Here is a 14233-nt window from a genome sequence, read left to right as displayed (position 1 = left end):
ACCTCTGGGTGCATGAAAGGTGTACACCTAGCCAGGCAGCAGCTGGGGCAAGTATTGCTGCCATGGAGGAGAAGGTGGATATGAGTGTTCACACACAGTTGCATGTGCACAAAGGGAAGTGGTGATGACTGCAGCTTCTGAAAACAAAGAAGTGTGTGGAAATCATCCCTCCATCACTGTGTGTATCAGACAGGGATGTGCATGAGCTGTTCGTCCAACTGCCAGCAGAGAATAAGAACCTAAGAACAGCCCTGCTGGATCAGGCCCAAGGAAGCCCATCTAGTCCAGCATCCTGTTTCACACAGTGGCCCACCAGATGCCGCTGGAAGCCTGCAGGCAGGAGTTGAGGGCATGCCCTCTCTCCTGGTAAGGAGCTCCTTTTCTGCTCGTTCCCACTCCACCACTTTTGTAACCACGGCACCCACTCTCCAAATGGCCACATGGGGCCGCGGGGCTGTTCCCTACAGCCTCCGTGCAGCATTGGCCCATGCATGGCTGATGCACATGTGTGTGCTGATGCGGTATTGAGGCTGCAGGGAACAGCATTGCAACCGTGCACGGACATTTGGAGAGCGGTCACTGCCAGGGGGGAAAGTGGTGGGGTGGGGACGAGCAGATAAGGATCTCCTTACCTGCTTTTTAAGACAACCACTTCTTACCCCCTATAGCCAGTTCAAATGCCAGTGCCCGAGCCTGTTTGGTGCTCCCCAGAGGAGGTGCTGAACTGGCTCGTGAACATCCCTGGTATCACACGCCATCGATGCAATTCATTAGTTCATCCCTATCTGGATGGGCAAATGAGTATGCAAAAGAATGTTGGATATTCCATTCTCCTCTTTCATCCACCCTTTGAAATGTCACCCATCTGCTGTTCAAGGGGAGTAAAGCGCTCCACTTAACCTCTCAAAGACAACCTGTTCCTTGCAATGTTGCTGAAAAACGCCCAGAAATGGAAGTTTGGGGTGGTGTACAATTATAATAAATCGATAAACTGCTGGAACAACATGTTTAAACTTTTGAAAGAGCAATACATATAAAGGTCATTCACACAACCGTGCAAAGCTGGGTAGGAGCAGGAAACACAGGTTTGAGGGGCTTGTGTGGAGGCCTGCTTCTACCTAGCTGCTGCTGCTGCATTGATGCAGTCAGCCCCTCTGCTCCCTTGTGCAAGGATCTCTGTCGCACCAATCATGTGGGCATGTGGCACGGTGGAGTGCTGGGGAGCCTTGACTCATGTGGGAGAAGGTAGATATACTCCTGTCTTCCCTCCAGGCCTCTGAAATAGCCCCAGGGATTTCAGGCGTGTGAACGACCTTACAATTTTGCCTTACAAATTTGCACACACAGATCTGGCTGTTGCATCAGGGTCCCTGCATTATTACTCCAAAGGACCTTCATCTCTGCCTGGCTCAGTGCTTCTGACCGCTGTTAAATGGACTTGTACACTAGGTAGGCCTGCAAAAAAGACACCCTATACCCTGTTGATAACATGGATGCCGCCCTTGTGAGTATGAAGTCTCTGCTTGGTGCTTGTAAGGCAGAAGGAAGCTGGGCAGGCAGGACACTGGGAAGCCACAAGAGTGCACAGTTATTTATTATTATTTCTTGTTTACACAGTCAGACAGGTGTTATTGACTGGTTTGTTTTATCCAGACATCGAGTCCTTGCCAAGGACCTGGGTTGGCTGCATTTTATTATCAATGTTGTTGCTGTTATTATTATAGATATCGTTGCAGAATATAGGCTGTTCGCAGTAAAGTTGCTTTTTGTAATTGGCTGATGGTGATTTCTGTGGCCCCTATGGTGTTGAGGTGCTCTTCAAGGTCTTTTGGAACTGCACCCAGGGCGCCAATTACCACTGGGATTATTTTGGACTTTTTCTGCCACAGCCTTTCCATTTCAATTTGTAGATCTTTGTATTTTGTGATTTTTTCTATTTCTTTTTCTTCTATTCTGCTATCCCCTGGTATTGCTATTATTATTATTATTATTATTATTATTATTATTATTATTAGATAACAGACAGCTGCTAATCCATTCAGAAGCCATGACAATGAACCAGCTTGCCTCCAGACCACTATTTAACTGCCCCTCCTCCATGATATGTGAACGGTATAGATATACTTGGGGTATTCAGGGTTGTCCCACAAATACTGATTGTACAAGTCGGGGTTATGAGGCCCCTTGTGCACTGCTCCAGTAGAATGGTACAGCTCTGCACTCTCCAATGCATTGTTGTCTGCCAGCTGCATCTGGGCTTTCTACAGATATTGGTAACAGGAATTAGTCAAGAAACAGGTGTATTTGTTGTCTACACAGCTGCCTGGCAGTGATCCTAACCTAGTAGATAGGTCTACTAGGTTACTAAAAGGTAGGGCTAGGTTACCCCTAGGCTAAGGTGAGAGGGAAGTCAAGATGCTGAGTTATGCTCCAGGATCATGTTTAAGGGGATACTGCACCGTTATTCATTGTGCCTGAATACAACACTGTCCAAATTCATTTTCTCTTCCTTCCTTCCTTCCTTCCTTCCTTCCTTCCTTCCTTTCTTTCTTTCTTTCTTTCTTTCTTTCTTTCTTTCTTTCTTTCTTTCTTTCTTTCATATATTGCCCTTCCAAAAATGGATGAAGGCGGTTTACAGCAAAATAAAAACAATTAAAATCAACACTAAATCAATTAACATCAAAACTAAATCAATTAAACAAATTAAAATCATTTAAACATTAAAATCATTAACACTAAAATAATTTAAAACCAACACTGAAAATTTAAAACCATAAAAAGAGCCAGCGTGGTATAGTGGTTAGAGTGCTGGACTAGGACCAGGGAGACCCGAGTTCAAATCCCCATTCAGCCTTGATACTAGCTGGGTGACTCTGGGCCAGTCACTTCTCTCTCAGCCTAATCTACTTCACAGGGTTGTTGTGAGGAGAAACTCAAGTATGTAGTACACCGCTCTGGGCTCCTTGGAGGAAGAGCGGGATATAAATGTAAAATAATAATAAATAATAATAAATCTAATTAAAAGCCTGGGTGACTAAATGTGTCTTCAGTGCCTTTTTAAAAGTTGCCAGAGATGGGGAGGCTCTTATTTCAACAGGGAGCACATTCCAAAGTCTGGAGTAGCAATGGAGAAGGCCCATTCCTGGGTAGCTGCCAAATGAGCTGGCGGCAACCACAGACGAACCTCTCCAGATGATCTCAATGGGCGGTGCGGTTCATAGCGAACAAGACATTCTCTTAAATACCCAGGGCCAACACTGTTTAGGGCTTTATAGGTAATAACCAGCACTTTGTATTTTGCCTGGAAATGTATCAAAATTCTTTTTGGGGGACATCTGTCTGCAGCCCATGTGAAATGTTTTTGGTCCCCTCAAAACTCTTCCCTCACCATTCATTCATTCAGTCCTCAGACATTTTGTCTGAAGAAGAGGCTCCACATCCTGAATTTCACTCCAGGTGAAATGCTGGTGGTAATTCTGTTTGTAGAGTTTTAAGAAATGGCAGCTCAGACATCAGGAAAAGATTTGCGAAGACAATTCCTTCCCCCACAATGGCTTGTGAGTCATTGGGAGCCACAACTGCCTCCTAGATTCACAGGCGAAAATAAAAGGCAGGAAAAGTCCCCAGCAAGAAAATGTCAGGCTGACTGTAAAATAAATAAACCTGGAAAGGTTGGAGTCATTTATCACTGTCAAGTGACAAGTCGCCATTTCCTCTCTCCTGATTGTCTGACACTTTGTTTAAGCTTCTTGTGGTGTGTTTTTAAAAAAACCAAAAACAAGTGTTTTGTGAATCAGTGTTACAACCCATGCTCTTATTTTCTTACTTCTCAGAGGCAGAGGAAGAGCTAGTTAGCTGGGATGTTTTGCCGCAGGCTTAATTCCAAAGTGTATCTCCGTTGGATGTCAGGAAGGCCTCTTGAGTAGACCGAGTGGGCGGGCATTATAGCCTGCCAGAATGTTCTGTCCCTTGTGGGTCTTTGTGAAACGAGATACACAAATGACGTTGGCAAGTTATAGGTCTGTTTTCAGAAGTGACATTTTAGCTGACTCAGTGGCCCCTGGCAGGTACCAGCAGGTACACCTAAAGCGTCCTCTGCTCACTCTCTTACTGTCTTCCAGCAAAGGATCCTGCTGAGTGTGACTTTCAGCAGTGGTTAACTGAACCAACAAGTAAAATACATGCTCTTAGGGAGGAGCAAAACCATTCCCATTTACTTTATTTTAATGCACTCTCCAACTTTACTACCTTGTTCACAGGATAGAAAATTGGTGGTGAGCAATTCAAAGGAACATAGGAAGAACATAGGAAGCTGCCATATACCGAGTCAGACCATGGTCTGTCTAGCTAAGTATTGTCTACACAGATTGGTGGCAGCTTCTCCAAGGTTGCAGGCACGAATCTCTCTCAGCCCTGTCTTGGAGATGCTGCCAAGGAGGGAACATGAAACCTTCTGCTCTTCCCGGAGCGGCTCCATCCCCTAAGGGGAATATCTTACACTGCTCGCATGTATTCTCCCATTCAAATGCAACCAGGGCAGACCCTGCTTAGCTAAGGGGACAAGTCATGCTTGCTACCATAAGACCAGCTCTCCTTCCTTAAGCCATGGGGGTGTATGAAATGCAGAAAGGTATGTGAAGCCCTTACCACCAGCAGCACCACTGGCACTGTTCACCCTCTTTGCTGCTTCTAGCTGCTTCTTGGTTCCTTTCTACTCATAAGATAGCTGAGTAATGGCCTTATTTTGCTCCTGCCCTCACTCCTCAGTGGCTTCATGACAATTGCATGACTGAATGTGGCATTGTCAGGAAAAGTCAGAGTGAGTTTTGCCATTTAAAATGGAGGCCAATAATGTCACAGAATGAGGCAGATTAGTCACAGAATGAGGCTGTTCACATAATGGAGGAGAAAGAAAACTGGGCTAAGGGAGCCCAGCTCAGTTTTCCTCCATCTTAAGAAACACTGGGCTCGTGGGCAAGGGCTCCGCTCATCCCATTTTTAAAATCATGAGTGCATACATGGTGCAGCCCCACGGCACAGTGACTCATAAGGAGACCCCCAACTGGGAGGCTACAACAAGCCTCCCGGCATCAGGGGTCTTCCCAGAATGCCCCACGCACCTGCACGGGGCATTCTTGAAATTCCGGGGGACCAGGAGGCCCTCGATCCCTGTCACCCCAGGGATCAGTATTAGTGTGGGTGGCTGATCCAACTGCCCAGGGATGGCTCGGCGATAGTCTGCGGGGAGGGGTAAGATAACCTGCTCCACCCACAGGCCCACCCGAAGCTCTTCTCACGAGTAGAACAGCCCATACTTCTCACGAGTAGAACAGCCCGTGCTAATTGGTTTGCTTTCTCCAGCTCTTGGGCCTTGACAGTTGAGATGGATACGTCACTGCTGATGCATCTGCAAGGACATCCAGAAAAAGTTTATCATCTGGCTCTAAGACCATTCAGAGCTCAGAATTCCACCTTCTTTGCAAGGCAAAGTAGTGCTAGAAACTCTAATGAAAGGTATTTAAAAGGCTTGTTTCGTTCTCTCTTTCTCATCTGCTGCTTGTGGAGCTGTCAAATAACCAAGCTGCATGCAGCTTGGTTATCTCCTTTAATTTAAAGGAGAGGCCAATTTTGTTTACTCCCTGGAGGGAACGTTCTGGGCTCCTAATTAAGCAGGAAGAACTGTGTCTTCACACCCCTTTTGAGATATTCCTGCTCTCCTGACAGCACTTGGAGGGAGTGAATGTCTGTGGTTGTGGTGGTGGGATACATATTGATAATATGCAAAGTTTACAGGAGTTTTGTTTGGAAAGATAGTTGCCTGGAAGCTGTTTTGGACAATATGTTACTGGCCCACACCATTAGGAAAGGGACGCACAGAGAAAAAGAATGCACAATGAAAATTAAATTGGAACATAAAAATACAAATCTAATTTAAAAGTTTTTTAAAACTTGTACAATATAATGTACGTTTCATTTGTATTTGTATTTGATTACTGATCAAATGAGTTAGTCAAAAGAACATCAGTTTCATTCTTTGGCAACTGAGGGTTGGAGCTCTCTTTTTAAAAAGAGGTATCTTCATCCCACAAATTTCCCATTGAATCCTGTGTAAATGATAAGCACACCCATGGAGAAATATAAGTTCAGTTCATTGGTGGGCATTCCCAGATATCCTCAGAAGGACTTGTCAATGGAAAAATAGCGATTGTTATTCAATTAGCAAGCCAGATGTTGCTGGTTCGAATCCCCACTGGTATGTTTCCCAGACTATGGGAAACACCTATGTTGGGCAGCAGCAGTATAGGAAGATGCTGAAATGCATCATTCCATACTGCGCAGGAGGAGGCAATGGTAAACCCCTCCTGTATTCTACCAAAGAAAACCACATGGCTCTGTGGTCGCCAGTTGTTGATACCGACTTGATGGCACATTATATCTTTACCCCAAATACAATGTTACAACTGTTTCTTTTAATAGTGCTCTGATTTTAATTCTGGTATGGCTATTTTTCATGTAATTGGGAGAATCATAAGTTTCATAGTTCTGATCTTTCATTAATTTTAATGTTATAGATACTGTAAGCTCTTGATTTGTCATTACTGATAATTTAGGATCAAACACAGAACCAAAATGGAATGGATGAAACAAAAGAAAGGAAGGAAAAACAGCAACAAGAAGACTATATTTTGCTGATATTTATGGTATTGACCTGAGGTCATGACATCAGATTCATATCCATTAACCACGTTTAGACCTCCTAAGACCAGTTTTTCTAACCTATCTTTAATGTAATCTAGATAAAATGTTAACTTGATTTCTGGAGGGTGTGTTTCACTTTCTGGGCAGTGGGCACACAGCTAGTCAGAACTCAATAACCTCATTGCTAAAATTTGGCTATTGGGGATTAATATTAGGAATCTGGAGTAAATAATTCCAACACTTAGTAAGGCTTACTCCCAAGCAAGCATGCCTAGGATTGTACCCTGAAAGCAATGGCAGTTTAGAGAGAGGAAACATTTGGCCAGTTTTCTGGGTTTCTTGTGGGTCCCTTGATGGGGGAAAGGATCCACATGTAGCTAATAATTGCCATTGTTATTGTTGTTAATTAATTAATTATTACAAATTAATGAGCAGGAAACTGACCTTGGCCCCCACGCACAAAGTCACGTTGGATTCCAGCCCACTAGGGCTTTTGAGTGCATCCCTGTCCTACATGGCATTTCCCCCTCCCCTCTTCATTCACCAGTGCCGCCCTAAAATATGTCCCTGAGCACTGGAGGACTCCCAGGGCAGACGTTTCAGAAGGTACAAGTGGCTGCCGAGCAAAGGGGAGATTGCTGAAAATCAGCCCTCCCCCTTGCACAGTGGAAAACCCTGCCTTCTCCACAGAGAGTTAGGGTGGAAATTGGAAAGTATTGCCTTTTATCTGACCTACACCTAAGGTTGATCAGCTTCATTGATGATCTTCAGAATCTGGCATTAGGAGAGAGGTAGACATAAAGGTCGTTCACACAACCTACCCAACCTGGGCAGGTCAGTAGTGCTGTGGTTGTCATGCTGCTTTTGGGCTGCCACCAGCCATCTGGCTCACATTGCTGGGAGAAGGATCAGCCAGGAAACAGGAAGTTTTCCCAAGGTACCAAGACCAGAGGAGAGCTGGTCTTGTGGTCGCAAGCATGACTTGTCCCCATAGCTAAGCAGGGTCCACCGTGGTTGCATATGAATGGAAGACTTGATGTGTGCGCTCTATAAGATATTCCATTCAGGGTATGGAGCCACTCTGGGAAGAGAAGAAGGTTCCCTCCCTGGTAGCATCTCCAAGATAGGGCTGAGAGAGATTCCTTCCTGCAACCTTGGAGAAGCCGCTGCCAGTCTGTGAAGACAATACTGAGCTAGATGGACCAATGGTCTGACTCAGTATATGGCAGGTTCCTATGTTCCACTACGCTGCTCACGTGGTACATTGTGGAACACCTGGTGGCCCAGTTTCCTTCCCCTCACTCTCAGTCATCACTGGGGTGGGCATTTTGGTGGACCAGCCCTGATCATGTAGGGTCCTGCCTTCCCCACAACCCACACCCTTGTGGTCATGTGAACATCCTCATAATTTCCCTGGGACTTGATTTTCCTCTAAGAGGATGGAAGAATACCAGGAGAAGGCACTGGAATGTGCTTTTATTAATGGCTGCTTCTTCCTAATTATTTCCTTTAATATGTCTTTCAAAATTGCTCCTGTCAGGAGCAAATAATCGCATCACATAAATACAATACAATTTCTTTCTTTCTTCATTGTTAGTAATTTCACAGCATTTTGTAATGACCTGCAATGTTGCAGAAATGGGGTAGATCAATAAATGCAGGACAGCTGGTAATTAAAATGATGTAATACATACATTAAAACATCATTTCTGTCTCTGCAGTGCTCTTATTCCAAGGTGGTTTATTGCATGTTTTATGGCAAACAATTGGAATTACCTTTAATTTTCTGGATGTCAATTGTATTGAGACTTTATTTTATTTTATTTTATTTATTTATTTGGCTTTTCTGGGGGATATAACTGGATTTAAGGGCATAACCTGAGCACAGCTACGGAAAATCTTGCTCTACTAACATGCCTCTTCATTGTAACTGACCTGATTCCTGATGTACTACTTTGGGTCACAATGCCCACTATGTACATTTGCCACTTGATCTGAAAGTTCAAGAGGGGAGAAATGAAACAGAAGATGTTCCAGAGATGGGCAAGACATTCTTGTAACATTTTGAGCAAGGGCGCTCATGGCTGCCAGGTGGTGGCAAAAGTGGGTGCTATTTTTCTCTTCCTCTCTTTCAGCTTGTGGCTGTGTCTCTGCAGGTAGCAGCTGTAGAAACACCGTCAGATGTCTCCGGCATCTCCCCAGCACCTGGCTCCATCTTGCTGATCATTTTCTTCCCAGAATGCCCCTGGAATGATGCTACATCATGGTGTAGAATCCCTAGGGGACTTCTGTTGGCAAAAATGGTCCCTGAGTGGAGGACCTGCACAGGAGGAAGTCTCACATCTCCAGTGCTGCTGCCATCTGCAAAGGCATGGAATAAACTGGGAGAGAAAAAACATATGAACAATGGCATAGTGACTGACATACAGAGCAAGTGTAGTGAGAGAGCAGCCTAACAGAACTGCCCAACTAAATGCAGTGGAAAGCAGAACTCACACCCTTCCTTTTTGGGGACATCGTTTTGGGTGGCACAAAGGGCTTCCTGGGGAAGCGGAGGGTGTCAGAAATTGCTGTTTCTGCACTATACTGGTGCCCTCATCCTGGAAGTTCTGTTAGGTGGCTTTCTTACTGCACTGATGCATCCTTGCTCTGTATGTCAGCCTGTGGGTAGGGATGTGTTTGCCAGCTCGATTCGAGCTGGGCTCGACATCGAACCGGCCCAGTTTGGGCAGTTTGAGTTCAAACTGGCCCAGCCCCCCAAAGGGGGATGCGGGTCCACGTTCAAACCAGACCGGCCCCAGTTCTAAGAAATGGTTTGTGAGCCAGCTTGGGTATACTTGTAAAGGGGACATCCTGAATCCTTCTGCTAAGGGCACGGGGGTGGGGGAGGAGAGAGAAAGTGTCCTCCATTGGCCTCCATACCTTTAGAGGAGGCCGCGGTGGAGGTGGCAGAGAAGCATTGGAGGCAGCATGGGGCAGGGGCTCCTCGAAGTCCCCCACTGACCTCCCAAATGACAGCCCAGGCTGGCTGCAGCACAGTTTGGGACCATACACATGTGCAGAGACCATTTTCATGACCTCTGCACATCCTCAAAGATTCCCCTTTACAAGTATACCCGAGCAGGCCCATGAACCGGTTCGGCCCAGTTCAACGGCCAAACCAGACCAGACCCGGTTCAGCTGAACCCAAAGCCAGGCTGGGCCGGTTCAGATCTGGTTGGGATTTGAACTGAATCGACCAAACCGGTTCTGTGCACATCTCTACCTGTTTGTGTGTGTGTATGTTCTGGGTGTGTAAGACAACTTTTTTTTTAAAAAAAGGCTCAGGGGAAGCCACTCACAAAGCTTTACAAATGTTGTATGCCCCCGGTTAAAATTCCAAACCATCCCCTGTTTTGCCCCTGCAGAATGGGGCCCCTGCATACCAGCACTACTGATGGCAGAGAGTTGGTTCAGACATTGCCGTTTAAACTGCACTGCTAGAGGCTCACTTTGTACTTCTGCTCCCACATAATTATGCAGGGCTGGGGCTTGCACTAGGCTTGTGCTGCATCTTGGACAGTTAGCCCAAAGAGTCATTCCAAGGGAGCTTGTGGGAGGAAATTAAGAAATTTCTTAAGCCACCTTCCCCCACCCTCAATATATATATTTTCAGAAACTGGACCTCCATTTTCATCCAACTGACAGTTTGGTTGAGGAAATGGAAGGGCCCTTCTGGATCCAGCCTGTCAAGGAAATTCAAAGCCGACATCCTGACTAATGCTGTGTGCAAGAAAATTATGCAGCTGCACTAAATCACAGGGATTTTTGAAACTGTGCTGTGCTAGTGCACGAAAGCTCCCTGCAAAACATATGAGACCTGCCACAAGTTACGTGCCTTGTTCAAGTGCAAACATGTTTCTTTGTGCAACGCTTGTCTGGAATGCAAGCACCAGATTTTTGGCAGCTAGCTAGTGCAACTGTCTTATGCTAGCACAACATCCCTGCGCAAGCACAACATAGGAACATAAGAAGCTGCCAAATAGTGAGTCAGACCATAGGTCCATCTAGCTCAGTATTGTCTGCACTAGGGTTTCTCAATGTGTGGGTCCCCAGATGTTATTGGACTTCAACTCCCCTAATCCCCATCCTCAGTGGCCTTTGGTTGGGAATTATGGGAGTTGAAGTCCAATTACATCTGAGGACCCACATGTTGAAAAACCCTTTTCTACACAGACTGGCAGCGGCTTCTCCAAGGTTGCAGGGATAAATCTCTCTCAGCACTATCTTGGAGATGCTGCCAGGGAGGGAACTTGGAACCTTCTGCTCTTCTCAGAGCGGCTTCATCCCCTGAGGGGAATATCTTGCAGTGCTCACACATCAAGTCTCCCATTCTTATGCAGCCAGGGCAGACCCTGCTTAGCTAAGGGGACAAGTCATGCTTGCTACCACCAGACCAGGGGGCTATTCTGACGATCAGCAAAAATCGGGCTAGCCTCCGCTAGCCCGATTTTTGCTGATCGTCAGAACCACTGGGCTCGCAGTCGAGCCCGGTGGTTCTGGGGCGGCTAACCCGCTCTGGAGCCCCTGGTAAAAAGCAGGTTTGCGGAACGAGCACTCCGCAAACCTGCTTTTTACAGTCGTGAGTAGCCGCGGCGTGCCTTTGTGCCATGCCTACTCACAAGTAGACCCCCGGCCGGGAGGTGAAAGGCCACCTCCCAGCTTGGGGGTCTCCTCAGTATACTGGGGCTTGCGGGGGCCACGCGGCCCCTGAGCTTTCCAGCCCCCACCGGCTCCGGCTCGGAGCCAGCAATCATGTGGGCGGCCGATCCAGCCACCCAGGACTCCCTCCCCGCTCACCCGAAGAAACCGGGTCTCATGGATCGTGAGACCTGGCTCCAGCTCTCCTCTCCTTTCCTCTCCTCTCCTCCTCGCACAAACACAACATTAGTCAGGATGTTGGCCTATGTGTCTTCGAAATATAACTCCCATAATCCCTAGCCACAATGGCCAATAGCCAGGGATTATGGGAGTTGTAGGCCCTCGTCTGCAGGAGGGCCAAAGTTGAGCAGCCCTAGAGGTCATTCACACAATCAAAAACTGTGTTCTACCCAGGTTTGGGAGCTGTGTGTGCTCCCAGTTTTTGATTGTGGAAGCAAGGTTAGAGGAAAACCTGGGTAGAACACAGTTTTCGATTGTGTGAATGACCTCCTAGTCTTCTTTTGTTAGGTAGGGAGCATTCTTGCACAAATCCCAATGGCTTTAACTATAGAACCAGTGGTGGCTGGTATGGGTCAGGGGGTGGATTGGAAAATGAGCTGCAGGTAAGGTTCAGCCACACTCCTCGTCCCCCTCCCTGACTGCTTCTCTGTCACCCACCTTGTCCTGCCCCAGAGTTAACCCCGGATGTGTGGGCTGATAGTTGTAAGCTTGGGAAATGCATCCCCTAACATCAGAGGTAACATCCATAGTTGTCCTTACTCTGGAAGTATAGTCCAGCCTCAGGAGAGGAACCGCCTTCTGAGGTTGGGGAAGGTTATACACCTCCAGAAGCCACAGACAACAGGTTTTACTGCAAGTTCAAAGTTGCTCCAAAAAACTGATGCAAAATGTGGAATTTTTTTACCATAGATATAAATCGGGCTACACTCTGACGCACAATGAAAATCCCGAATTGTGTGTGAAGTGCTCCCCGATAACTTGCAGGGACCTGGGTGGTAAATTTGGCCAATATGTGAATGCACACTTCCATTCTAGCAGAGATGCAAACTGAAATTCGGGTGTGAAAAGCTTCCAGACTCGGGACGTGGATGCTTAGAGTAAATAACTGCACACACACACATACAAATCAACAAGTGTCCACAGATTGCACATGCATACAGTATGGTATGAATAGCTCTTTCATTTCTGTAGAATGCAAGTCTGCAAAACCTGTCTGGTTTTCATATAGGGGCATCATCTGAGCGGCAAGCAGAGAGATACGGGTTTAAAGCTTTGCTCACTGACAACAGTTTTCTCTGCTGCAGACTGACAAATCGGCTCTCTTTTCCACTGCTCCTTTTCTCCGCTGTTGATTATTTTCATTTCACAAAACGTTTTGCGAGGAGACAGGCAGCAAACAAATCCATTAAAGCACTGCCTTGTTTGGCGACACTTCTGCATCCTGCTCTTAGTCGGAATGCTTACGGGGTGCTATGCACTGATGGATTTTGAATCACAACGTATTTGTCCTAGGAGCTGTGCTAAACCATCTGGGGGTGGAGTATCACCTGCTTGTAGTATTGGGTTTGTTTGATTCTTTCAAGGGGAGCGGGAGGAAGAGATTGCAACCATTTTATTGTTGCCGCATTGCTCTCACTGGCTTACGGGCAGTGCAGCCCGCAGATGCAAGGGAGAGGCGCATGCACAGCTTTGGAGAAACTTGGCAGCTTGCTAGTGCTGCTTGCAAAGGCGGGGCAGTTGTGTGCCTGCTAAGGAGTCCACTGATGGGGTCACCCACCTCAGTAGGCACGGAACCAAGTGAGTTGCGTGGGCAGACGGAAGAGTGTCCTCTGCCTTGGATCAGCAGTGGGTAGCCCTGTATGCATAGGAACATAGGAGCATTTGTTCACCCAGCCTTTAAATTAGATACTGTTTTAATTGTGTTTTAATAGTTTTAATGTTGGTAAATTTTCATTGTTGAAATGTGTTAAACTTTTTATCGGTTGTTTTTATTGTTTTGTTGTAAACTGCCCAGAGACTGTCATTTTGGGTGGCATACAAATGTGTTAAATAATTAATTCTATGTTTCCTATGCAGCTTCCTATGCTAATTAATTAATTAATTAATTAATTAATTGACATAGGAAGCTGCCATATACTGAGTCAGACCATAGCTCCATCTAGCTCAGTACTGTCTACAAAGACTGGCAGCAGATTATCCACGGTTGCAGGCAGGAGTCTCTCTCAGCCCTATCTGGAGATGCCAGGGAAGGAACTTGGAACCTGATACTCTTCCCAGAGCGGCTCCATCCCCTAAGGGGAATATCTTACAGTGCTCACACTTCTAGTCCTCCACTGATATGCAACCAGGGTGGACCCTGCGTAGCGGCTTCATCCCCTGAGGGGAATATCATACAGTGCTCATACATCAAGTCTCCCTTTCATATGCAACCAGGGTGGACCCTGCTTAGCTAAGGGGACAAGTCATGCTTGCTGCCACAAGACCAGCTCTCCTCTGCAAGCTATTGTAGTTTACTGTGATTATTGTGCATAATTGTATTCCACTTTGCAACAAAAGTTCTCAAAGCGCTTTACATGGAAAGAACGATAATAAATAAAGAAGATGGTCCCGCGTCCTAAAAGGGCCCATAGTCTAGGAGAAGCATAAGGTAGACCCCAGCAACAGCCACTGGAGGGATGCTGTGCTGGGACTGGATAGGGGCAGTTGCTCTCTCTTCCTGCTAAATAAAAGGAGAACCACCACTTTTAAAAGGGCCTCTTTGTTCAGCTAGCAGCGGTAGAGGCTTCTAACCCTAACAGAGGCTTCAAAAATCATGAATGGCTTGGAGAGAGTG

General features: G+C 46.4%; 1 protein-coding gene across 6 annotated transcripts in view; it reads left to right on the top strand.

The window, feature by feature from the left end:
* Window positions 1–14233, top strand: part of FAM135B (family with sequence similarity 135 member B) — a 215353-nt gene that overhangs the window by 151162 nt on the left and 49958 nt on the right. Inside the window, exon 1 of one of the 6 annotated variants that reach the window (XM_053247999.1) lies at window positions 6690–6701. The exons of the other annotated variants lie outside the window; for them this stretch is intronic. Coding sequence (XP_053103974.1) covers window positions 6699–6701 — 3 coding nt within the window. The 5' untranslated portion in view covers window positions 6690–6698. Of the gene's footprint in view, window positions 1–6689; window positions 6702–14233 lie in introns of those variants that run through there. 6 annotated transcript variants of the gene reach the window in all.

The sequence above is a fragment of the Hemicordylus capensis genome, chromosome 4 (genome assembly GCF_027244095.1).
Source record: "Hemicordylus capensis ecotype Gifberg chromosome 4, rHemCap1.1.pri, whole genome shotgun sequence".
Lineage (NCBI taxonomy): Eukaryota > Metazoa > Chordata > Lepidosauria > Squamata > Cordylidae > Hemicordylus > Hemicordylus capensis.
This window is presented reverse-complemented; position numbering and strand designations above follow the sequence as displayed.